This window comes from Phallusia mammillata, chromosome 1, assembly GCF_965637545.1.
Source record: "Phallusia mammillata chromosome 1, kaPhaMamm4.hap1.1, whole genome shotgun sequence".
Lineage (NCBI taxonomy): Eukaryota > Metazoa > Chordata > Ascidiacea > Phlebobranchia > Ascidiidae > Phallusia > Phallusia mammillata.
The window spans coordinates 5,947,260-5,974,086 of record NC_137252.1 but is presented as its reverse complement, the minus strand read 5'-3'; the positions used below and the strand labels follow the sequence as shown (position 1 = coordinate 5,974,086).

Genomic DNA, 26,827 nt, shown 5'->3' with positions numbered 1-26,827 from the left:
TGCCATATGGATTGCCAGCAAACTCCTTGTCCGTAAAAATTGCTTCGTGCATCGCAAAACCAAGGACAAATCTTAGAAATAAAAACCATAAGTTTAGGTGCCCTTTAACGCAAGGACAAATCTTAGAAATAAGAACAGTATGGCAACCCTGGTTTTAGAGCTAGGCTAGGAAAAGCATGGATTGAGAGGAAAAGGAAACAAGAAAACTGAGCGTTTTCCTACCAGAATTCACAAAATATAACACACGATTTTTGGCAGCATTGTATTTTCGTAATGTACAGATTGGTCCGGTTCGACACAAAACACACTACTTAAACGTATACTCATCAGTTTAACGTACACTTTCCGGCATACGTGGTACAGATCACTCATTATCCCTACATGTAATGGTCCTCCCGATCAGCCATCAGTGTAGCCCATCCTCCGTCTTCTAGTGAAGCAAAGTTAAGGAAATGTGAGGGACGGTGCACTTCGTGGTAAAACTCCTTGGGATTAGAAAGCTGAAGATCGTATTTCATATTGGCGTCGTGACGCACACCTGTGAGCAGAAGGCATACGTTCAAATGTATTTCATGTTTTTTTTGTTGGTGAATTTAGAAATTAGACAAAATAAGAGAACGTGGCACTTTATCAAAGCAATGTTTGTCTGAGTTATACACCGAACCCGGACCAAAAAGTTCGGTCCGAAACCTAATATTCGGCCAACTGAACCTTGTGATGTTGGTCCAGGTGAACTCAATTTTGAAACTCTGAAAACACTTAATTTTGGCTGTTTTCAAAAGCATAACTGCCACATCCATATTTAGTAAACCAAAAAATAAAATAAAAAAGGAGGACATTTGGGCACTTTTCCTTGTCCTCGAGGACAACTTTAAAAAGGAGGACATGTCCTCCAAAGGAGGACGTATGGTAGGCCTACCACTACACACAGTTCAAAGACAATAACCCACCCATGAAATTATAATTCCACGATCCTTGGGAGGGGACCATGAAAAATCCAAGGAATCGATCTGAGAGCAGCATTTGGACTTTCTCATAATGGGATGGCAAATATCCTTTCGGGTTATTTCCCTTGTCCGTATTCTGACGTCCCCACTCGTATCCGCTAGGTGTCAGCTTGTACGCGGTGAGCGAGCATGAGCCGGGAGTGAAACTACGAGATGAAAAGTGGAAATGCAAGGCGGGAGGCAACACACATAAAAGTAATGGCATAGATTTTTTTGTATGGTTTTGCAAAGAAATTTGAGTTTTCGGTTTTTAATGATAGAAATAACATTTGCAAAGCTAAACATGCCATATGTATACTATGAATAAACACTTTGTTTTTGAAACATTTTTTGGCGTAATCTTGTTACCTGATGCTGAATAAAAGACAAAAAGTTTTCTAACGACAAAATTGACCTTAAACGAAAAAAAACATTGACCTGTAATAGTCACAGGGTCACGAAATCAGGCGGTCCTATTGACAACACAACATTACATTTACCTGCATGTTATCACAACAGTTTTTTCTCCGTCCCACACAGGGTTGTCAGCCATTATCTTCGCGTGTGTAGTGACATCTTGCGGAGAGAGTTGTGGCGATTCGTTAGGTTGGGTGTGAATCCAACCCAGTGGCTCCAATTCCCTGGGAAACAAAAATATTGTGATGCTAATGTTATGAAGTTAACTACACAATAATGCGACGTCTTTTTTTGCATACATTACTGTTGTGGTGAAGTAAAAATTAAATACTGATCAAAACTGTTCTGGTATAGAATTTTTATGCACGTTATGAGGTAACAGTTACATTGTGACATTAGAGGCAATTATAGTTTGTGTCTCCTTGTAAGAGCAGTTTTGCAAACAAGGAACTCTTTAATTTATAGAGATATTCTGGCAATTGTAAAAAAGGGTTCTATGAATTTGATATTATGTCTGGCAGAAACAGCTTATACAAAAAACCTTTTAGGCATTCAAGCGCTCAAAGTAACATCCATAGCTGGACCGAGTGTTTAGAGTCGCTGTTTTTCATGCTTGGGCCATAATAGCATAATATGCAAAACAGTTCAAACCATACTAAGCTCATCAAAGACTTTTATTACACAATTACACGATTTGTGGCACAAATTGCTTGTACAGATGAAAAAATAGAAACATCTAAAATTAGAAACAAACAACAACGCCTTGCCAATTTTTACGTCATATTTCACGTGTTGTCACAACAGCTGAGCTTTAATTAAAAGTTAACAGGATCTATTGAAATAGTGGAATTATTATCTAAAAGTTTACCCATCTCAGTATTTAATAATTTTATACTTACTTGAGATATTCGTGCTGTGGTAGCTGGTTCGGTAGATGTACCGTCTGGTGCGTCCCCCATTGTGGAACCATCACTACACATCTGATTTCCTTCACTTGTGGATTGTCGGCCGGACTGACTCCGTACAAGAATCCAGCGATCTGTTACGTCATAAGAACACTTGTTACGTAACAATTCAAATAAAAGACATAGTGTTTTAAACAAAATAAGCAAAAGCCAATGGAATTTTCAGAAAATGTAAAATTTTAGCAAATGTCGTAAAACGTGGTCATACATTCAAGTCGGTTGTAAAAGAACACACGGAATAAACGTAACCAACCTGGGCACGCAGGTCAGAAATGCAGATAAACTTTTTCAACACATTCTTGGGCAGAATATAAGTGAAACCAGTCTCTCTGATATCGTCTGATGAAACATAGATGTGATTTGTCCTCAGATGTAAATTGGTTGCAGATATTGCTCGAACTCTCCATTCAGTTTTAGATGAGAAAGTTTGTGTCTCGTAGTTCGATGTTGTCGAAGTGATGATCTCGTCGCCATGCTTGTTCACTGTGCGTGTCTGCGAGTGGGAAAAAGGCGAGAAATTTAAATTCGGCCACTAGATGCAGTATTGGGATTAGCATTTAAAAAGTTGGATAAAAATTTACGTTTTTAAAAAAAAAAAAAAAAATTACGTTTTTTTTTCTGGCTAAAGCAGTAATCCCCACACCCCTACCCCTAGTCCTTTTGGGGGTAAATTACAAAGCCGACTACCCCTAACACAGTGTCAAAACCCCGAATTTTTTTTATCAGTAGAATTTGTCTAGAATGCAGAGTTGTAAGCCAAGCTTTTAGGTTCGGGTTCGGGCCTGACTTTACATTCGTTATCATTTGTGTCTCTATTTCAACAACTTGTGGGCCTAGTATAATTACTAGAGATGTACCGAATATTCGGTTTGCCGAATTTATTCGGCCGAATCGGCCACTTTTGCAAAGATTCGGTTTCGGCCGAATAATTTTTTGCAATTCGGCCGAAACCGAATCTTTTATGAACACACATTTAAAGCGTTGAGCGTGTCTTTCCTGCTTAGTACCAACGAAAATCCTGTCAGTTATTATATTTTTTACCACATTATCGTTTTCCCCACTGCAGACAACTAAATAGTAATTCATTGCCGGGTTGGAAATTATGCTTAAAGCAATGTTAAACCCCACAGAACTGAAATAAGGACGAAACACAACCATTCTGCACTAATTGTCTGGTAGATAAACTTATGTTTTCATGTCAAACGCGTACCGTACGACTTCGCGTGACGTTATAAATGATTCGGTTGATTCGGGTGAATTTATTCGACAAAACCGCCGAATATTCGGTTTCGGCCGAATCGAAATTTCGCCGATTCGGTACATCACTTAATTACAGGTTTTGGGCCTGAGCATTTAGATTTGGGCTCGTTTATAACTCTGGTTTGTTTGGTCTTTGCTTGGGTGAAAAACAGTCCCTTCACTTACTTGTGTAGCAGTAAGTTGCGATTGTTCCTTGGTCTGTTTCTCAATCTCTGCAATCTGTTGTCGTTGTTGTGAAGGTGCGCTAATCTCCATTCCGAGTATGATGTCACGGATTTCAGACTGAGTTAGCGACGCTACGTTCACACTGGTTGGAGAGGGAAGAGTTTTTATTAGTTTTTTGAAATCATGTTTACCGTATGAGTTAAGAAAAACACGAATCTTGGAATTTTAAGAATTTTTTTTAACTGATTTTTTTCGAATTTAGCGTTTTTCACATTTTCTGTGACAACACAATCATAACCGTTTTATCATGATAATTTTGACATGGATAATAAACAATAGATGTAAGTTCAGAAAAACACAGAATCTATTTGAATAAGATACTGACGATGCTGTATTAGCGAAATATACATATCTTTAAAACCAAAGGGTGAACGACTAAGTGTTTTTCTGAACTTACATCTATTGCTATAAGGCTTTTTAGTCTTCATTCACCAAGCAACGGACTGGGTGATTCCGGCTTTAAGTTTCAATTACGAGCGTTGGATAATAAACAAACCACATTCTACACATGAATTAAAGGATTTCAACGACATTCCTTGTTTAGTTTGCAAATCACGTTTAAAATCATGCCATGTCTAAATGCTTAGTTGTTCCAAGTTAAAGGTATCAAAACGTCAAAATGTTTACTAGTGTACATTTTTAACTCCCCTCTTATTACCAGTGTTTTCAAAACAGTATGTTGTTCACATAGGTTCCAAAACAAACTACAATTTTAAAAGTATCCTGATGTACATAACGATACCACATTACTTATTTAGATTGAAATTCCAAAGCAAAATTTTTCCAAAGGCAAATTGTACCACAAGCAACTTACTTATTTTTCTTTCCATAATCAGCTAAGATCAAATCTTTCAAAGCCACTTCGACTTTGATCCATTCGTCGAATCCCAGATTGGGCCACATGTGGTGGGCTTCAGTGATGGTGGTTTTATCAGGTTTCATAATTACCTTGCTACGATCCGGATTCACATGCAATGCTCGGAGAATCAGAATAAGACGAGAGAAAGCCTGAAATTCGAATGTTGAGATTTAAATGATTTTTTTATTTTGTGATTGAAAGTTTGCCTGTGTATTTTTGCTCATAAACATTTAACAAACTGATGCAAAAAATAAAAAATCGAAGGTAAAAATGATTAAATTATTACAATTATGGACACATCCCTGATTTAATGTAGTGTTTTATACGTAGTAGGTGCTATTTTACTTTAAATTACAAACTGCATTTTGTTCGCACCAAATTTTACAGGCTAAAAACATAAAAATATATTCCCAAAAATTTAATTCCAACCTAAATGTAACAGGTAAGGCTGCTTTGTCAATAAAAAAGGACAAAATTGCCATGAACACCAGCTTTTTGTCAACAATACCCAAAACATGCAATAAAAGTTGCATTAAAAAACTGCTTTACAGAATGAATGATTTTTACTGATTTATTAATTAGAATGATATATTACACATTTTGTGACGTCAGAAACTGAAGACGTAATAGTTATGATTTAGTTGTTTTTAAGCTTCGTTACTTACAGTGTATGATGAAATAGATTTGAGCCAATCATCATATAAGTTGAACAAAACCATCTGTGGTTCCGTGGCTTTTAGAATCAAATCACCCAACTTCTCAACCTGTCAATCAAAGTTGAATTTTAACTAAAGTACAAAGAATCAAACAAACGCACAACAAAACGGTTCATGTACTCGTACAAACGCATTTGCGTGGTTCAAACATGAAATGGTTTTGTAAGTGTTAATCATACAATAGCAAACCGTCAACCGCACAGAACTTTAAAGCAGTGCTACATATAAAACTATTTGTATGTATGTTTTATTTATGCTTATTAATCTATTGATAATTAATCTATTTGATTAGGCACTAACGTTCAAAATGTAAATCCGTGTTTAGGCAAAACACAATATTAGAGATTTCTATCTGCAAAACAATATCCAGCAACACAGAGTTCAAAATTACTGTTTCTGACCTTTAAACAAGCTTGGAATGGTAGTTGGAGCTCACTGCCTTTGATGACAATATTTGGGAAATCGAGCAGATGGACTTCTAGTGGATCCAACATTCCTTTACGAGTAACAATGATTTGCTTCGGTTGTTCCTCAACAGGGAGTGATCGGATGAGAGCAGCGACTTCCTCAGCTGCAATAGAAATCATACAACATTTGTTCAGGGAAGAAAGCATTTCGTTATAATCTCAGCTTTTTTAGTGTAAGTCTACAATGCTCCTAAAGAAGTACACATACACTAAATTTTCTGGTGAGTGGTTTAATGTTACAACCATAGGCGCCGAGTAGGCGGTGCACGGTGGCGGCCACCGTGGAAATTTTGGTTAGTTTATAGCGGTATCGTACGAAATATTGTAAAATCTGAAGAAAATTAGGAACAATTTTGCCTTTTAACAAGCGTGCTGGCGATTTAGCCACAAACCGTGGCTTAAAACTGCAACTTGTTTTGGTTAGTGGCTTGTTTATGACGTCAAACAAACAATTGTCTGCCAGTAAATGTTTGACCATTGTGTACAATGTAAATAAGCAAGGTGACGTTAAGCGACAACAATTTTACGAAACATTTTTTTAACGTTGCTAAACCAACGATAAACGTTACAGCAACGTGTTGCAATTGCATTATTTCAAACATATCTTGTTTTATTCTGATTTTGACAAACGTTGCATTCTATAGGAAGTTTTTTGGGCTTTAAATTTGAGTTCTTGTGGTTGCAAACATATGTGACGTCATACTTTACGTCCGCCACCTTGCACTTTTGTAAAACTCGGCGCCCATGGTTTCAACTACAAAATACATTTTCCGCTAGGCATGGGCCAAGCCTAGTCAGAACCCTAGTACTCGGTACGGAGCATCGCTGTTTTTAATGCTCGGTGCTCGGCCCGAGCAGTGGCACAAACTGACCTGATAATTAAATTTGCACATTCATGCCCTGCTAACGTACAAAAATAGTGTTAGAAAGGGTATCCATTAACAAAAACGCGTAGATAACAAAAAAAAACCTTCTGGGGCCTGTATACCTTAACACGCCTCTGGTGACGTACGGACCTTGGAAAGCTACAAAACTAGTGTGGAATTTGGTATGTTTGTAACAACAAAATTTAAAGCGTTTCTAAGTCGATATTAATGCAATTTGCAAAAAACACGCCTCTTATATCACCCACCTGTTTTCCACTTGGCAAGTTGTCCAAGACGCTTCTGACCAGCCCATACTGAAGTGTGGATGATTTTAAGGAACAGTTGACCGGTTCGTGGGTTGAAAATAAAAATTGCACCGTTGATTGGTTTCGTTGTCAAATTTCCCTCGAAAGTCTAAAAAACAAAAATAATGTAGGATTAAACACAAAACAGCATTCAGATGTTTACAATTTTACGTCTATATAGCGGTCACCATTGTTAAATCATATTTAATTTACTTATTGGTTTGGCTAAACAAAAAGTAAAGAGCAGTTTTAACTTTACAAACGCTGCTGGGTGTGGTGCCGACAGTTGAATGTTTTGTTTAAGGTTTCCTAGTAAATTAACTGACAATTTCTAGTTAAGGCACCATTTTAACTGTTTTGACACGAGGCAAAAAACGTTTGGCGGAATAACAAGAGAATGAACTCTTACGTGTATCTACTTGCTAATTGCAGCCATTAATGTTTGTAGATGGTTAGGATATGGAATAGCTGGGATCAGCCGTGAAGCGTCTATGCAGACCAGCGATCACGGCACACTCATATATAAATCACAGTATGCCAGGTCTATTAAAGGCGTTGTACCGAATCAGTCGGTCGCCGAGCATAATGTATGATGTTTTTGAATGTTAACATACACCCTAAAGAAAGACCAAGCCTAAGGATACCATGACAAAAAACACACAGTTAATACGGCATCTATCAATGACATTAAATTGGTTGTTGATCTGCACACTAAAAAAGTAGCTCACCCATACGCAAATCAGTCGACAATCTTGGCCAGGTTAAAAAATGTTTTAAGGTGATATTAACACGTACCTTGTGGATAGTGACTCTGTACACGTTTGTATCATCGACGAACCAGATAATTTGGTTACTGAACAATTCTCCATAGTTTTGTGACGACAGATAAGGTTCGGTCGGCTCACTGCTGTAAAGCTGGAGACCCTTGCGGATTCTTTCACGTAGCACGTACAAGGCCGGATTTGCTTTCATGATTTTCGCCATTGCTTGTTGGATAAGTGGTTTGCAACCTAAAGAATGAAACAATGCGATTGATCGGTTGTTCAACCATTTTATCGCGATGGTAATCTAGGCGTAAAGCTCTTGTTTGTTGTATTACAGTATGTCAGGCTATCAGAAGTCATTGAATGCAGAACATACTTTTAGTCATTTCACCAATACTGTGAGCTGAACACAGCGACAAATCTTTCGCTTGTATTGGGTTTATGCTTTCTAAAAATTTGTCCTTAAGAATCTAAAAATCACCGCAACATTTGTTTACTGTAAATCCGCACAAACGCGCGTATGGGGACCCTGAACAAAATGAGTTTAACTTTTTTCATGCCCTAAAAAACTCTAGCATTAGCACTGTTACATTTTTCTTTTTTTAAACAACAGCCTTAAGTTAACATATACATATATTTCAACATATACACCGCATGTTTAGTATCGCAAGACCTATGTTCAAATTGAAAAACACAAAAATTTAGCTGCAGACACCATTGTAAAGTTCAATAAACCTCGGCTGCTCCGGACCAGTTTGGAGCAAAAAATTGTCCGTATTAGGCGAGGCTCGACTTTTGTCCGAATTAGAGGTAGATCGTAATAACTGAATCCGGTTTGACCGAGGTTCACTGTAATAAACTTCTAAAAAACAACTCCCCTACCTGGGAACCAGTTGCCGTATGCGCTATGCAGATTGTATGCCAGATCAATAGCTATTAGCAATCCAGTAGGTGAAGGGTAGATACTCATGTTGTCTGTTGTGTAATCCAGAAACTTCGCCCTTCCATATCTCTCGATATCATGGCTGTCATAATCCCCCCATCTCAATTGAACATCCAACCAATACTTCTGTGTCGTGGTGCTGTCCATCGTGTCCCTACGTGGCGCAAAAGAGTCGTTTTTAATGGTCTTGGGGAAAAAAAGAGTTTTAAAAAAGGTTTCATAGAAAGGGTTTAAAAAGGTCTTTTTAAATCGGTTTAAATCTTTTTGAGAGGGAGAAAAAAAACAGAAGAGTTTCGAAAGTGTTTTTGAGTTGATTTAAATTCTTGTTGGAAAAAGCCTAAAAAGCTTTCAAAACGTTTTCGTTTCACATTCTCACAAGATTTCATCTTACTTTGAATCAGCAAGCAGAGATGGTCGTGAGACATTCCACTTGTAGGCAGCAAAGAGCAGTATATCGGCACATGAGCTGTTCATCTTATATGATTTACGAGGATGGATCGTTTCTTTCTGTACAGTTTCAATCTCCAATGCATCCAACTCTTGATCAAACACCTGGAGACATATGCGTTTGACTTTTGTACGCCTCTTGTGTGCAAACAATGCGAAAAACAGGCACCACTGGCGTCACAATATACATTATGACGTCATAAACAGTAAATACTGATCATAAGACCGTTCAACTCGATATGTGCACCAAGTTAGAAACTAATCTGGGCTTTTCAGCGTTAGATGGTATTTAGATGGTATATAAGTGGTGAACCTATTTCTTTACATCTGTAATACAGTAAAACCAATTCGATTTCCAGGAACTGTTGATGCCACATAGGCAAAATATATATTCCTTTATATGAACCGACTGATTCTGTTTTACCAAGGATTTTATCGTCCATTGGTTTTACTATAATATAGTAAACAAAACAGTGATTGTCAGTTTAAGCCATGCTGTTGATGGTTTTAATCTATTACATCTGTAATTTTAAAACAAAAACAAGCAAACACCTGGCGGCCGTTGGTGAAATAAGAATATGTGATGCGGCCATCAAAATGGTTGTGTACCCCTGAAGTAAAAGCATTTTAATGCTAGTGAAAATTTACCTGACACAAATCCATGACAACACTCTCATGAACTTTCTGCCACAAATGGGCCCTAAAAATCTGGATGAGCGATATTTTCAGTGTAGGGATTTTTCCGTGCATGAATATTCCAGTAAGATCAAGTTGCACTTGGAAACCAACATAGACCTGAAAAAAATTAGGTTGTACAAAAAATGAGTTATATTTGGATAGAAAAATATAGCATACAAATTAAGAGGTAGACAGTACATGGCACCACTATTAAAAAGAGTGATAAAAATGTGTACCAAAAAACAAAGCAAAATTTCCGTAAAAAAATGTTAAATATTTCCTTGCAACAAATCAAGTTTTGGTGTGGTCAAGGATATGATTTTTAGACTTACATTAGCTCTGTTGATAGTTGGTGACCACCATAAAGTGAATCTTCTATTTGGAATTTGGTTGAGACCAGACCGTTGAGCGTTTGTCAGTTTCTTATATTTCATTGACTCCTCGAAACCACTCGCCTTCTCCCAAAACAATCCCTCCCATGTCGGGAAGTAAGTTCCTAAAAAACAGTTGGTTCGGGTTAATCACAATTCCATTTAATTGCATACTGAGTCTAAGGGGTGGGTCAAAACTGCAAATGTTGGGTTTGGTCGGTCCCTCATGTCACCAGCGGTGTATTAAGTTTTACAGGCCACCAAAGTACGCATTTTTGCTATTTTTCAAAAGCATTTTTATTCTTCGATACCCTTTTGAACACTAGTTTCGTATGTTAGCGAGACATGAATATGCAAATATAATCCTCGGGTCAGTTTGTGCAACTGCTCGGCCGAGCACCGAGCATTAAAAACAACGATGCTCGGTACCGAGTACTCGGGTTCTGGCTCGTTATAAGCATAATGCATTCAGACAGTGTTCTGCTAAAGATTGAAACAAGCAGTGGATTTACCTTTGAAGAGAGTATGTTCAAGAATACCCTCAACGCCACCTAGTGCTTGAATCATGTCAGTTCTGTAATTGTTCAAATTCCACAACTTGCCATCGTGACGTTGGTGAGTCCACCAAAATGGATTCTGCTTTAAAACCTAAACAAAGAAAAACATTCATATGTTTTTACAGATCTGTGCACACATTGTGTTTTTAAAGCACTGAATTGGTGAATCATCCTATCTGAACACAATAGCAGAAAATAAAAACAAAAATAAAATCGAATTTCTTTGTAAGGTTACCTGATACTGCTTAAAGTCAGTTCTCACTCTCCATCCCTTGTCGTAAGCCAACGTGTGTCGATCTTTCTGGAACAAAGTGTTGATACGGGGAATTCCCCTGTCCCATGAATCTTCCAAATCCTCGAGAGTCAAACGTCTGCAAAAAATTGAGAAGGTTATGTAAGAGTAAAATGCTTTTTTAGCTGTGTTATGTTTGTATTTCAGCAGAAATGGATGTTTAGTTAAATATAATGGAACCCAAAGCTTTTTTACTCAATGGTTAGTATAATCTAGGTTATGGACATGAGGAAACAAGCCTTTTTTAACAGGGACTAGAGCTGTTTTCCAATCCCGAGTTTGTGAAGTGGCCTCATGAGTCAGCCAGCTTTTCCTTAACACATTGAATTGTATCTAAAATTGTTTTACATAGTGCTAGCTCTGCAAGTGTTTATTTAGGGACAAAAATGCCCAAAAGGGTGAAAAAATGCTCAGATTAGTAAATACAGCAAACCCAGCTGACCTGTTTTGAGCATTAGCTTCTTGTCGTTTGAGTGCGTACTCAGCCCACACTCTCTGTGAGTCGATGAACTCACTCTCCCACGGCATAATGTATCGATACAAGTTCGGAATGAGTTGATCCTCCTCGTGACTCATACCTGATCGGAAGTGAGTGATACCAACATCGGTCTGCTTTGACCATCTGAAATTGATGAGATATTTATGATTAAATGTGATAAGGTGATAGATGCAAGTATAAAAAGTATTATTATAAAGCACAGTAAACGTAGGTTAATCTGCACCTGTTGGGACCAAGAATAATAAGGGGAAGATCTGGATTAACCGTTATCGATTAGTTCAAACCTTATCACATTACAAATTATTTGTACCTCAAGTTTTGTCTGAATTAGGCGAAGACATGGATTAACCGAATCCGGTTTAACCGAGGTATATTGTCAAAGCACAAAATGCCGCACTAGTCAACAACAGTAGGTTGGTAGATCGTGTACCATTTTCGATCAGGGCAAAAATTTGTTATTTTTGTTTTAAGCCATGTCTTCTTTAATGAGCATGGTTTCTTGAAAGGAGCAGTGCAAACCTTGGTGCTAAATTAAGCTGAGCAGTTGCAGTAGTTTGGATTTTGAGTTTGTGCTATTGACACTGGACTAGTTGGTTTCATGAGATCGATGATCATTTTAGGAATTAATCAAAACATCTTTTACCTTAAATCGGATTGGGGGATCAAGACATGACCCATAGACAACATTCCCAAACCACCCAGTTCCTTTGGAGTGTAGAACACAACTGGTGGGAATCTACTCGGCATTTTTGAGTTCAATCCAATCTTTATACGAGTCTGAATCTTGTTTTCGCATTTCACAAGAAGATCGAGTAACTCTTGTGTGTTGACGACTGCCTCACGGAAGTACGTCATAAGTCCAATGAGTGCTGTGTTCCATTTGTTCACAATCTGTATAATATATTGATGTTGTTTTAAGATAAACTTTGCCATAGCAATACCAAATCAAGACGTAGAAACAAAGTGCTGGCATTTTAAAAGCAATGTTTGGGTAAATGTTAAACCAAAAACTTAATAATACTAAACATTTAACTGTTTGTTCTCTAATAATACATAAAGGATGGGCCAGGCCGAACCAGAACCAGAGTACTCGGTACCGAGCATCGCTGTTTTTTATGCTCGGTGCTCTGCCGAGCAGTTGCACAAACCGACCCGAGCATTAAATTTGCATATTCATGCCATGCTAACATACGTAACCAGTGTTCGAAAAGGTAACCAAAAACAAAAACGAAATATTTTTCAAATGCGTTAAATGGTCGAAAAAGCGCACTGCACGGGCATGTACAGCTTAATACACCGCTGGTGACGTAAGCGACCTTGTGCTAAAACTAACGTAGAATGGGGAATTTTTGTGACGTCATAATGCACCCAGCGTGCTCGGCCGAGCATTAACGTAAAATGCTCGGTGCTCGACCAAACAAAACATTTGCAGTTTGGCACATTCCTAATAAACCACCCTAAATTAATTTTAAAAGCAACATGCCTTTTTAACAAAGTTTACAGAAATTTGTGTTATCAGCTGTGGTGAGTAATTGCAAAAACACCTATTGAATAATTGCCTTTTGTGATAAATAGAGCATTTAAAAAAATCAAATGATAGGAAGAGTATTCATTTTTTCATTCATTTAATTTGTGACAACTGTCCAAGAAAGCTCATAATTAGGATTTCTCTTATGTTTGACCTTAGTGAATGTGGTTGATCCTGATGCCATTAAGATTTGTCGAACTCTGTTGTGGAATCGTTGAAGTGACTCGTTGTCCACACGAAGGAAGCATTGAGCAGTTCGCTCCTTTGTCACTTCATTTTGTAAATTCCAAACTCCATCTCTGTACAATTAGGTACAAAACATGGTAAATAAATACTATTGTGCTTATTCGGTAAAGAAAGGCTTTCTAATTAATATTTCACAGGATTTCGATTAAATAAAATTTGTTTTATTGCATACTGAACACCTAACTGTAACCTATTGTTTGCTAAGACATTATTCGATTTAAATGCATATTGCTTTTATTTGTAAGTAAATGCTTGGCTAATTAGAGTAACGGTTTAGTTTGCATTTGCTTTCAGTTTGTCCCTTTTTTGATTATTTAGCACAAAATGTAAAAATGAGTAAAATGAATTTTGAGCTGCAAAAAAAATTATCAACCAAGTAAATATATGGGGGTGACTTAATCTTTTGCACTTTCTAACCAAATTAAATCAAAGTTTTACTTACTTATGAGTAAACTCGTCAAAGGTGGTTCTGCACTTCGGTAAGATCCTGCATTCAAATCCAGACATGTTAAACAACAAGTTAGGATTGTCCTTGCTGTAGACCGACACAAATGAACTTTCCCATTGTACTGTGGTCACTGATCGAGGCAAACGATTCTTGATGTCCCAGAAAACTGCACGGCCCCTAGTTGAAAAGAAAAACAGAATTGTTGATAGGTTTAAAGAGAGATAAATACAAAGGGGATAATGTTAATGAGGCAACTGTTATAAAATGAGGAAACCATACAAATTACTTGAAATACTAGGTGGAAACACAGGTTTTCAAACCATGTACAACTAAGACATTTACTTTTGGTTGAGGTACATAACACTGAGTTCTAAATTTTTTTAACGAGAAAATACCAGACTTGTGTACAAAACATTACCACATTTCAATGTTCACTGCTGTCATCGTCAGGTGATAAAAAAAGAGAGGCAACTTGATAATGTGCAATAAAACAGTCTGTTTGTTTTTAACTGTATTGGGCTGTTATTTTCACCATTACACTTTAAGGCAGTGTGATTAATTTTCCTTACAAGTTAACATCATGCTTCATGAGACGCATTCGAGAATCTCGTGGCCAACATTTCTTGTTGTTGTATCCGACAATATTTTCATTGTTAGGATCTGGATGTTCAGTCAAATATCGCTGAATTAAATCCTTTGCTTCCTCAGCTGAAAATCTGTGACAAAAAATCAGTTTTATTACTTAAGCAGTCCTATGCAATCTAAGCCAGAAAAGTAAATTGAAAATTTTGACTTTTTATTCAACTTATTTTATATTTAATTTTTTCTGTTGACACTTTAATCGTTAACAGAGAATTTTGAAATTTACTGTACCGTTTGGTTGCAACAGTCACAGTTTTTAAATATATTAGGGCCACATATATCTACAATAAACTCCCATTAAGTTCTCTTTCAAACGTTTACATTAAAAATCAAGCACCCCTCGGGGTCTGCAAACCACAACTTGGGAACTACTGTTTTTGGCCTACTTGTTTTACATTCAATCAGTGTAAACCAGTGATTCTCAAATGCGGCGTTCAGGGCCACATGCGGCTCTCAGCTACTTATTTTGCCGCTCCCACCAAATCTCAGAAAACCTCTAAAGATTGCTATTTTAGCTTTCAAGGCAACAATTTTCAGTGATTTTCCTAATGTTTCTTTTTTTGTGGCTCCCTACACATTTAAAAAACTACCATTTGGCCCTGACAATTAAACAGTTTGAGAACCACTAGTGTAAACAGAAACATACAGCAACGCTACATATTTCACTTCACAAGGCAAAAAGCAAAAACACTAAAGTATCAGTTTCTGTTTTTTACCTGAAGAAGATGTGGATTTTGTCGATGTATCTTGAGTAGAGTCTGATTGGGTGAGCTGATTCGGTTGCAACACTCTGATATGTGAGGAAGTCGTTCGGCATCTGAGGAGGACCAGCCATCTCACTTGCTCGCTGTCAATCAAACAAATTGAGGTTATATGCGTCCATTTCGCTATGCACCGCTAAATTAAGTTGAGTTGTTATTTGGTTAGCAAAACCATAGTTACACAACCTAATTCTGTGAAGTACACAATTTAGTAAGTACAATTGATTGATAAAGGTTAAATCTTAAAAAAAAAACAATTGCCAATCAGTCTTACAATTTTGGCTGATCAAAAACAGCCAAAAGACTCATAAAACAATGTATCACCAACAGTTTCCGCATATTTTGTCTGTTTAAAAGATAATTTATTATATTTTTGCATTATGACAATAGTAACTATAATCTGAATGGGTAGCTTCAAAAATTTGGTTATATTAGAACACAAATATTTAATGGTTTCACTCACTTGCAAACCAAGCACCAATAAATCCAGCACAAGTCCGTAATATTGAACAACAAATGAAGCAAATTGCAATCCACGAATTATTCCATATGAGTTGGTGTGGTTCATGTCTTTGTAGTTGATCACAATATTGTTCTTGGCTGTCATGTAATCGGCAATATTGTGGTCCACAATCAGTCGCAGCAATCTGTTTGAAAAGGAAGGTTGTTTATGAAAGGAACATTTTTGAGATATCGTTTTAAATAAAATCCATCCTTTAAAATCCGTCTAACTAGTCCAACCACAACGAATTAGTTTCCTTGCACCCCTAAAAACACTCATTGGGGTTGGGATTGCAAGTATACTAAACTTTTGGGGTGTACACCTGGTGTATAAGCTCAACTCAACTGTACAGTGTTGTGCTAAATCATTGACATGAGGCATGTCATCTCTAAAAAAAGCCAGAAGTGTTTTATTGTTTTGAGATGTTTTCAAATTGTTACTACTTATATGTTTTTCGAAAGACCCATGACCCCCAGTAAAATGGCAAACGGCCCCCACGGGGGTCGCGACCAACCTGTTAAGCAGAGTGAGATCGATCTTTTCATAAATCTTCTCATATTTTGTTTCCATCATAACATTACATTCTCCTTCACCGGTTTCCCAAACCTCCTGCAAGTTGTTGATTCCTGTACAGAAAGATAAAATGTTACCAAATGCCAAAATGAAGTATAAAAAACATTTCATCTTTGGAGCAGTGATTTACCACAATTTTCAACTTGTGCTTATTTTCAAACAAAAACAGCTACGATCTATAGAAAACTCATTGTTGCATCAACAACATGTGAAATAGAAATAAAAGTAATTTGGGCCAGCTAAGAAACTGCTGGATAAACGGATATTAGTTACACACTTGATTAAAATATATTTCAATTTTTTTACCCTGACACCATTTGTAAACAAGAAGTGGAGGTGGTTCTGTGTCAGCTGGTTTAATCCACGGAGGAAACAGACGTCTCTTGTCCGATTCGTACCACAAATACTGGTCGAGATAGGCATCAGTGATTTTCTCGAGTGGTTCCACGTCATAAACAGGCACTAGATGGCTGTAGAGATCCATAAACTCGATGCCACACTGTAAAGAAATACATGAAAGGTTTAACATAAAGTTATAATGTTATTGATTTTATTAATGTCTAATGAGATTCTTTACAAACAACATGCCATTTTTTTTTTCAAACAACATCGAACATTAATAAATTTGTGATCACCTTTTTAAACTCATTTATTGTTGGTTAAGTGAGTTAAATAAATATACATTTATTTTAATCGAAGTTAAGTAATTTAGTGGAGTATTATGAATTTACCTCTTTAAATGCTCTCTGAGTGAGCAGATGACGCTTGATTCTGGACAAAGCTTCATGAGGGTTGTCATAAGCTTGTTCTACTAATCCTAGCTCTTCACGTTGTGACTGATTTAATCTGCTCTTTACACTGTAAACAAATTCACACCAATTAATTATGGATATATTTCTTGAACAAGAAAAACAGTGATATCAAAGAACCAAAGTTCCTTCACATTTTTCGCTCCTTTTTATTTTGTTTATTTCGGGTTTTAATTGGTGACTGGAGTGTAGGGTTCCTCTATTTCTCGACTTTTTCGTTTCTCGAGAAACGAGAAATTAAAAATCCATTTCTCGAGAATCTCATGAGTCTGGAAATTTTTATTTAAGCCGATTTTGTAACAAAAACAAACAAAAAAATTTCCTATTGTACGTTTTTTTCGCTTCTAGTAGCGATCGCAATTAGTGATTCGCTAGCAAATCAGCCGAAAACGAAGCGACTGTTATAAATCTTACGCAACCAGGCGTGACTACTGCCTGGGAAAGGTGAAAGTTTAGCGGCAACGCATGTTAAAAATCACTGTTTCGGAAGCAAAATAAGAAAGTTATGTGCCCAGTCCGCTCTAGAGGCGAGTTGAAACGAAAAATACACGTAAAAAGAGGTGTCGCATTTACTTTTTGTTTGAGATACGTGACGTAATTTTTCTCGAGAAATTTTTATTTATTTCTCGAGAATCGAGACTCGATTTTTTCGAGATTTCTCGAGAATTTCTCGAGAGGGAACTCTACTGGAGTGCTATCACCCTGATAAAAGCGACCTAAGGCCCCTTAAAAGTCAGTTAAAACCACACATTTGTCAAAAGAGCATTTTTGTTCATCCAAATAACAAAAGCTGTCTGAGAAATAAAGCATATCAAAATCAACTTCTTTAACACAACCCTATAAAAAAACATAACCTAGTTATTTAAAATCTAAGCTTCTCAGGGACATAATTTACCTGTAAGCTTCTTTCAGTCTTTCAAGAGCTAGTATGAGCAGTTTAGTGTCGTGTTTGTAACTGAGAGGAGGAAATGGAATTGGGGAGAATCTGCGACTTTCCAACCAATGAACTGTAGTTGTGTAAATTGCCACTGCCTCTTCGGCTGTGATGTAAGGTCCATCCTATCAAGGAAAAACATACAATCTTGGTTTAAGACATACTGTTGTACATAAGGACATTGGTGAAAATCTAATGGTATTTTAATTCGATTTCAGAAGTCGGTAGATTATAAAAGCAAATTTTAATGTTTAAAAATGAATAATCCAGTTAATCACAGAGGCTATTTATCTACATAGAGATCATAAACTGTAACCAGTGTAAATTTTAAGAAAACCGTTTATTTAGTTGCATAAAAATGTCAAATTGGTGACGCATTTAACTGGATTTGTATGTGTAACTATTTTTCCTACCACAAGAATTAAGTGAATGCTAGATTTTGTTCATGCAAAAAAACTAATTGCAACATTAACAAAGTTTAGCAACTAAGTTATTAATTCTTACACTTATAAGCTACAGAAAATTCTCAAACATTGTACCAATTGCCAAAAAAGTCATTTTGTGTGCCATGAGTGGTATTTGTCTCCACAATTAAAACCAACCTTAAGATAGTTATGTTGTCTTTCCTGTTCAGCTTTTAGATACAATCGAGTCAAACGTCCAAGATTTTTCTTGCACACAGTTTTGTCAACAGTCGCGCCTCGACGGATTCTCTCACGATTGTAATGAGCCGTGTTTGTCCACCAATCAGCTTTTGCTTTTACATATCGTAAGATCATGTTTTCGATTGGTGTAGGAAGGCCAGGCACCTGAGTTACACAAAAATCATTAAAGATTTAATTTTTTTTCTTGCCAAAAAAAAAATTTTTTTTTTTACTAAAAAAATATGTTATGAATTTTATCTTTAAAACAACAATAATGTTTTTTTTTATTTTGTATAGTGTATTTTTTCCTTCCATTTCACCAAATTTTTACTTTTATTGCTTTTTTTTATTTGATTTGTCAAACATTTTATTGATTGTCAAACAGCAATAAAAATTATATAAATCACCTTCCAAGGAATATTTGCTTTCCAGCATCTCCAAGCTTCACTGAGATGTTGAAGAATTGTCCGGGCTTTGTTTTGTTTAATTCCTTCTGGCATCATATCGATGATGTCATGCATGACTGACGCTCGAAGTTCAAGATCAAAGTGAGATTCGACTCGCTGCTTGGTAACTGTTTTTGCGACACCCTGAAAGTAAATAAGTGAAGTAAAATCTTTACCTTTACTATAAATATTTGTGTCCATGCAGAATGGTAAATGGGTTTAAAGATTTATATAACAATGAGATATGGCAGGCAAATTTTAACCAAAATAGCAACATAATTAATACTATAACCACAGAAGCTAAAGATTAAGCTGGGAACTTGTCACAAGTAACAGAATATTGGACAGTTTAGAACTGTATACAATTTCAAGGAAACAATTGTCTTGTATGCTCTTAATTTTACCAATGTACATAATTTATAGAAATGTTCCCACAACATTGGATACTTTTTCGTAGGTTGATAAACAGTTATAATGCCCAGAAAATATATCTATTATCCTCATGTCCATATATAGGGCAATTTTAACTGTTCAGAGAGAAGGTAATAAAAAAATTGATAACCACTGATCCAGAGGTAAAAACAAAATTGTTAGTGATCTAGTAAAACAAAATTTTAGCAAACACAAGTTCATGGACAAACCTTGGAGTGTCGTCCCTCGAACTGGCGAGCAAGCAAGTTACCCAACCATCGCTCCAACAATGGAGTGATTCCTCTCATAAAAAACATCCAAACCCTCCAACCTGGGGCCCAGAACCCACATCCTGGACCTTTTCCCACTGGACCCTGCATTCAAAAATGTTGAACAGTGATCAATCAAAGACAGACACGACGACAAACTTTCAGAATTTTTTACAACCAAAATCGAAATTGTGTAGAATATGTTCTGGAGGAAAGTTGATCACTGGTGTTAAAACAAGATCTGGCTACTCGTTATATGTTTATTACATTAAGTATGAAAAGTTTTTTACACATAACATAAGAATTGTGCAGTAAGAGGTAGGTGCCAAAACCTAGCCTGTAATAAGAATTTCTATAATCAGGACTCGAACTCCCCCAAAAAACTGTTCTTTAAAAACAATATTCTTATCCAAGATATAAAATGCTGTCAGTTGGGATTCAAAAGCAGTGGATGCAGTGATAATTTTAACCAAAAAACAAAACAGGAAATATTTTTAATAGTTGTCTATAACTTACAGTGTTAAAGCGGTAGTAGATGACATGTTTGAGATCTTTGCACATTCGAATCTGCCTCATCAGTTTATATTTGTATCTGTACATTCCAGTGAGTTGACCCACATGAGCAAATATGTATTGAAGGCCATCAGCAAGCTGAAATGTTGAGGAAAAATGTATATAGTTGTTTAGGATATAATTAGGTATTTATTATTGAACTTTGTATTGCAGTAACCACATAATTAACCAATGATATACAGTAAACTTTAATTAAACTGAATGTGATATTTTGGATCTTCACTCATTCTGAAAAGCTTACAAATGATTTGTAATGTGATAAGGCTTAAACTAATCAAATTGGGATCGTTGACCAACTTTTTGGTATAAATGGGTCAAGATTAACTAAGGTTAACTGCAAATTTTTCCTTGATAACTTGTCCAAACAGAAAAACAAAACAAAATATCACTGATGATTTTGGGACAGCGCCACCCCCAAAACCCGTTTATTTAAAACAATTACTGCCCTGCTAACTATTAAAGAAAAACAAAAAAACAAAAATTTTTTTGTTAGGCAGAATATACAGTATAAAATGCTGTGTTGCTCACCTGAAATGCATCCACATTGCCAAGTCTGTACTGCACATGGCTGTCGATCACCAACTTCGTCAGTCTGAGGATTTCTCTGCAAAGATGGAAAGCATTTCCGAACCTCGATTTCTTTCTCTCCTTGGTTGTGAGAGTTTTCACAGGTTTCAGGTTGAAATTGTAGTCAAGATGAAGGTAGTTGAGATTTTTACGATGGATGAGTAAGTTTAACATGTTGTAACCCTGAAAAAAGAGTGGAGTTTGTCTTTAACATTTAAAAAGTATCAATAAGGCTGTATTGGCATAACATGACTTATCAGTTCCAGGGAATGATGCCTAAAGAAATGATGAAAAAACAGGTTTGGACAAAATACGCATTTTTTTTTCTCATCGCTTCAAGATCCAATTCACATCAAATAAAAAGCTCAAAGGCACTGTATATCTTGTAAAAACATCATGCAAATAAATGATGAGCTGCAGACAGTGCACACTGTTACTCCCAACAAACTGGGGTGTTGTTGGGTCGCTACGATAGCCAATACAGCCCATGTTTGTCACCAGCTGCACCGATAATACCTTATAGGTCAAAACAGTGTGCACTGTCTGCAGCTTATCATTGTATATCAGTTTATTAAAAAACATTTGCACCTAGGACCAAACCTAAAAAATAACAAGAGTATTCGTGAAGTTAGACAGTGCAGTGCTACCAGGCAAGGCTAGTCAAATTTTACAAACTGATTAGAAACATTTAGTTTAAAATTGCTGCAATGATTTATGTCACTCACCTGTCTTGTAACTTGCAATCCAACTTCCACCCAATCAAGTTTAGTCGATTGGAAAAATTTGGTTGCCTTAAATGAGCGGAACAAATATCTATAAACACAAAATAAGACAATTCAAAGTCAGCCATTAACATGAGTTCCACCAAAATTACTTGCTACAAACAAAACTGTAGGTACTATGCAACTATGAGGTTTTAACTTTAACACAACAATTTATAACCACAAAAATTGTATTGGTTTATCTCAATCACAGGTTTATTAGATGATTTTACAGAATGTTGTACAGATTTTATGATAAATATCGTGACTGACCTTTTCTTCTGTGGTTTTGGTGGTCTTTGCTTCAGTGCATTCAACACAAAACATTTCAGCAACTTCTGATAAGAGACCCGAACTTTGACAGGCTGACCGGCTGGACAATGCTCTCTGTACCTGTTTCAAATTAATCTCATGTTACTAAAAATTGGTTACATCATGTCGGCAAAATGACGAAAACATAGGGTACAGTTAGACAATTACCAAAAACGGACACAAAACATATTCAATTTTATCATTTCCATGGAAGGACTGCATAACAAGAAACATTATTTTTTCATAACAATTGAAACATTATTTTTCAGGATTCGTTTTCACACTCATGCATCAATTACTGCTTTTAAAAATCAACCAGCCAATATTGAAAAATATTGCAAAAACTTCATGATACACTTTTTCATTTATAACCCATTTTCACAGTTTTTAAAAAAGGGTCAGATTTTTGATAAACTTTAGATAAAAAGCGTTATTACACACATTTCTATTAAATATTCAAAGTTTTTGACAAAAATGTCACACGTTATATAAATTAAATCCACTAACCATGTTTTGACCAGCGGTACATCTACAGCCCTTCGAGTTCTTGCAGATCTCAGATTGAACGGTCTCGGAGCCCACAGTAGAGCAATTCCATTAGCTGTGTTGTCGGAGTAAAGTGGGGTTTCCTGCAGCAGAGGTTGGATATAACCTGGAAGCTCAAAATCCTCCACTTCATCATCGAGTACTGGTTCAGCGGTCTGGATAAAGAAATTGCAAAAAAACAATGGTATATGTCTCACATGATAGAAGATATTTTGGGGGCCTGTGGGTAAACTGCGGGGTCAACTAGGGTCAAAATTCACATTACACAACTTTAGATATCCACCTTTAATATGCAAAAAAATGAACTTGTTTTAAACACACATTTTTTTACCAAAATGTGGGAAAATATCTACATTAGGCGGAAAAAAGAAAATGCCTGAAAACAGTGTGTGTCCTATTTGGGAAAGGAACCAATAATTATTATGCATTCATCATGAAAAGTTCTCTTATTGTGTTGTTCGAGTTACTGTATTGTATTGGTAGTTTTTCAAGTTGTAGCAAGAGAGCAAAAGTAATGTTTTTTATACAATTTTTGTACCTTGACAGCATGACGATGTGATATGGGGTTGATGATTGGATCAAAGTAAAAAGCAGGAAGATCAGGATCCTCAGTTTTAATAAACACAACATTTGGTGTGTGGTACCTGAAGAAACATAACAAAAAAACCATGTATAATTTTAATGCCAGCAAGCTGTTCTAAAACGAAATGCAAAATAGATACTACACCAGTTGGATATAAATCTAAGATCGATATTTGTTGGATAAGTTTTAAATAAGGTGATTGCTACTTACCATGCAAGGTGAACAAACTTTGGCAGGTTGTTGTATAGATATGGGAAAGCAATTTTGTACTCTGTTCGAATTTGTTGTCGGATAATAATTTTGTTGATGTCATTAAATTCATTCCAATCTTCATCCCTAAAAGACAAAAATACATCCGTTATGACCCAAACTCACTTCAAAAGTACATACATTGTTGTCATAAGTACATACATTGTCGTCATAAGTTTTCAAATTTTACACATAAAAAAGTTTGGGAATAGCAAGAAATGCTGATCAAAGTAGCAGTACTTAAACACATTTTAACTATTTATTGCGAAATTTCACTTATAGATAACCATCAATCTAAATCCACTGAACTTCGTAACACAATGAATGCAACAAATTAGAGGAAAACAACATTCTCAAATACCACAGTACTTACTGTAGGGTGTTGTCTCTGACAAGGGGTTCAAACTTTGGTCCACCAGGAATCGCTTGATTAAGAGCTTTCGATGTAAAAAAAGCTTTAAGGTCAAACAGATAGAAGTAGTTGTCGTCCACAAGATCTGTGATGAGTTGGTTTGCCATCCGATATAATGAGGACAGCTGTGGAAGGGACAAATTCCACTTTCGATAGGTTGGTCCATTCACAAACCTGCACAAAATCAATTGAAATGTAAAAAATACTGCTTGTTTTGCCATGGAAGTATGAGCTGCATTTGAAAACTACAGGCCCACTTGGTGTATTGCATTTATTCGCTAGGTACTTTTTTAAAGCAAGAAAACTCATAGTTAGTGCGATGTAACTTAAAAATGCTGTAGATACTGCATAAAGGGTTGAGGGTTGAAGTAGGGTTGGTTGAGGTTTTAGGTTTAGGTTTAGTCGTAGGACTATAGTGACACTTTTCCAGAAGTATTTGTGTGTTTTAACATTGCCTGCAGTATTTATGACTTGTCGTATAAAAACAGGAGAGCTGTAGTATATTTTTCATTATGTCGCACCTATTAGAGTTTAATCACACAAAAGAGAGTTACCTGCAGTATTTTTAAGTTACATTGCAATAAAAAAGGCTACAAAGCGAGTTGCCCAGCGCACTTGTAGTATTCGAAGGCACCTTTGACAAATGTCAGTGTCAGTGGTTCCTGGACTGTGGTCTGGTAGCTTTGTTAGTTAACACACAGCTTTTTAAAGAGTGGAGACTTGAAATATATATGTTTAAGGATGGTTAAGTGAAACATGGTCCCATGGAACATTAAACTTTAAATGTTTTGTCTTACTTTAGGTTATCCACAAGTGGCCGATGATCATAAAACCAATCCACAACAGCTGCATCTTCTTCTGGATCAAGTTCCATCTGTAAACAGGCAAGTACTTAGCAATTTTATCTTACATTTTGTATGTATATGTCCATTATGTACATTATGAAACTGCTTACTACTTATACAACACATTGTAAGTTTGTGTGTATCAAACATCTAACATGAAGAAAATTCAACCAATGTAGTTGTGACACTTTCAGAAAATGTGTCACAGTAAAAAGGAGCAGTGTCACCATCGAAGGACCAAAGGCCCGCCTTGTAAAAAACTTACGACATCTTAAAGTTGAACTGACGATAGTAGACAAGAGTAGTGTCAGGGTGGGTAAGTGATTTGGAACACGCAAGGACATGTCATGTGTGCGCACAATTTGCAGTCACATTAACAACATGGCTACTGGCGTCACAAACATACAAATACTCCATGTGTTATTAGGCATTAAACACACTGAAGAGCCTTTGCTTGCCTGTATAGGTTCCAGTGGTTCAACATCCAACACATTGTCAGCATAATCGAGAGGAGGTTCCTCGTCATCGAATGGAGGAAATCTCATCCTCTTAAAATGACGACGATCTCGTTTTTCTCTCCTCATCATAATCCACATGGATCTATATGAAAAATTGTAAACCATTTGTCAAAAAATATTTAACAGCTAGCTGGTGCCTTGTTGATCTAAATATTTAATTTTCAAACAATACCAAGACAAACATTTGTTCAAAAGTGTAAAGTAGTTTTTCTCTTACCCCCATTGTGCAATGTATGAAGGTTCAATCACCCAAGGAATTTCATTGATAAAAGTGATAGCACCAGTAATGTGATAAATGACTGGGACATCTCGAATCTGCTCCCAAGGCATTGGCATGTTTTCCATCAATTTTAACACAGCATGAGGCATATACTTTAATGCTCTGCCAAGATAAAAACAAGTTACACTTCCAGTAACGTAAAAAATTCTTCATTAATATCATTGATATAGTAATTGTATAATTTAAATTTAAAGAGATTTATTTGTGTGACAAAAATTCTGCTTGACATACCCCAAATAGACTCGTTTGTCATGACGAAACTTGCGGTTAGTCATATCTCCATGATTTTTCACAATTTTCCTCACATGCTCCGGTGGCATGTCTTCCTTCTGTGGGTCAACAAATCCAAACTTTCGTTTCTCGGCATAACGCTTGTTCTGCAATTGCTGCCATCTGCAAAAACAAAACTAAGATTAGCATTGAATACGTGTTTATGTAACTTAAATATGAAAGACTGAAACATAAGGTAACATTTATTCAAACATTAAATTGAGTTAAAGTCACTGCAATAAACTCCACATAGAGCGAAAAAGCGTACAATCGGAATTTTTTTGTTTGCTTTTGTTAGAAAATCTGCTTACAGAAAAATGTCGAGACTCTCACGATTTTCGAGAATTTTTTTTTCTCGAAAAATAGAGGAACCCTAGTGCAAAGCAAGCAATTTTTAATCGTGTGCAGCTGCCATACTCTGCAGACTGGAACATTGGAATCTTTAAACATGCTGTTGTTATCAAGCACAGGAACATAATATTTGTTTAAGTTCTAAATTTAATGGACATTTGTTTCTTACTTTCGGGATTTATCCTGGAGCTGTGCTTCAGTTAGTCCCCCAGCCACAGGAGGAGCCGTTCCAGGGGGTGCTAATGATTGCTGGACAAGGGCTGGAGGAGTCCCGTACCCAGCATATTGCATTTCCATTTTGCTGTTTTAATGATTAACAGCTAAATTGCAAACTACGAAGTCCAGCTTGATTTAATTAAGTTGGACTTTTTGTATACTTACTCCTGCATTCAAACGTGTAACCGTTGACACAAAGACTATTATAAGATGCGTGAATAAAAGTAAAAAGATCTTTTTCCAAAAAATCTATCTTATTATCAATAAATTGCTCAGAATGCTTTATGAAAGCCCACTAATTAAAAAATAAATAAATGAAACAATTTGACGGTGCAGTTTAAGTATAGAAGCTGGTTCTAGCTTAAAAATCTTTAATCTTCTTGTTTTTCAATTTACTACAAAGCACGCCAACAAATCAAAAAACAATCTACGTTAAGTAAGATGACCGAAACGAAATAAGGTTTTGACAATGTTTAACTTCATAGTTAGCGCAAAAGTATACAAAGGTATTGAA

At 36.2% G+C, this 26,827-nt stretch overlaps 1 protein-coding gene across 1 annotated transcript; it reads right to left on the bottom strand.

The window, feature by feature from the left end:
- Positions 1 to 247: 247 nt before the first annotated feature.
- Positions 248 to 26,507, bottom strand: LOC145220047 (pre-mRNA-processing-splicing factor 8). The gene is made up of 44 exons (XM_080087345.1): positions 26,267 to 26,507; positions 25,708 to 25,869; positions 25,414 to 25,578; positions 25,137 to 25,278; positions 24,631 to 24,707; positions 23,795 to 24,007; positions 23,383 to 23,508; positions 23,128 to 23,233; positions 22,551 to 22,744; positions 22,005 to 22,124; positions 21,696 to 21,783; positions 20,932 to 21,153; positions 20,347 to 20,481; positions 19,792 to 19,935; positions 19,112 to 19,294; positions 18,663 to 18,869; positions 18,022 to 18,185; positions 17,049 to 17,175; positions 16,624 to 16,816; positions 16,259 to 16,370; positions 15,706 to 15,889; positions 15,198 to 15,328; positions 14,409 to 14,555; positions 13,834 to 14,016; positions 13,300 to 13,444; positions 12,261 to 12,508; positions 11,561 to 11,740; positions 11,062 to 11,197; positions 10,782 to 10,917; positions 10,231 to 10,394; positions 9,869 to 10,015; positions 9,165 to 9,325; positions 8,713 to 8,927; positions 7,862 to 8,076; positions 7,028 to 7,175; positions 5,830 to 5,999; positions 5,378 to 5,476; positions 4,668 to 4,861; positions 3,794 to 3,935; positions 2,622 to 2,861; positions 2,303 to 2,442; positions 1,487 to 1,627; positions 951 to 1,153; positions 248 to 538 (listed from the first exon to the last, which is right to left on the bottom strand). Exons 1-44 carry the CDS (start codon positions 26,392 to 26,394, stop codon positions 378 to 380), a joined length of 7,038 nt encoding a protein of 2,345 aa, XP_079943471.1. The 5' UTR covers positions 26,395 to 26,507; the 3' UTR covers positions 248 to 377.
- Between the last annotated feature and the right edge of the window lie 320 nt (positions 26,508 to 26,827).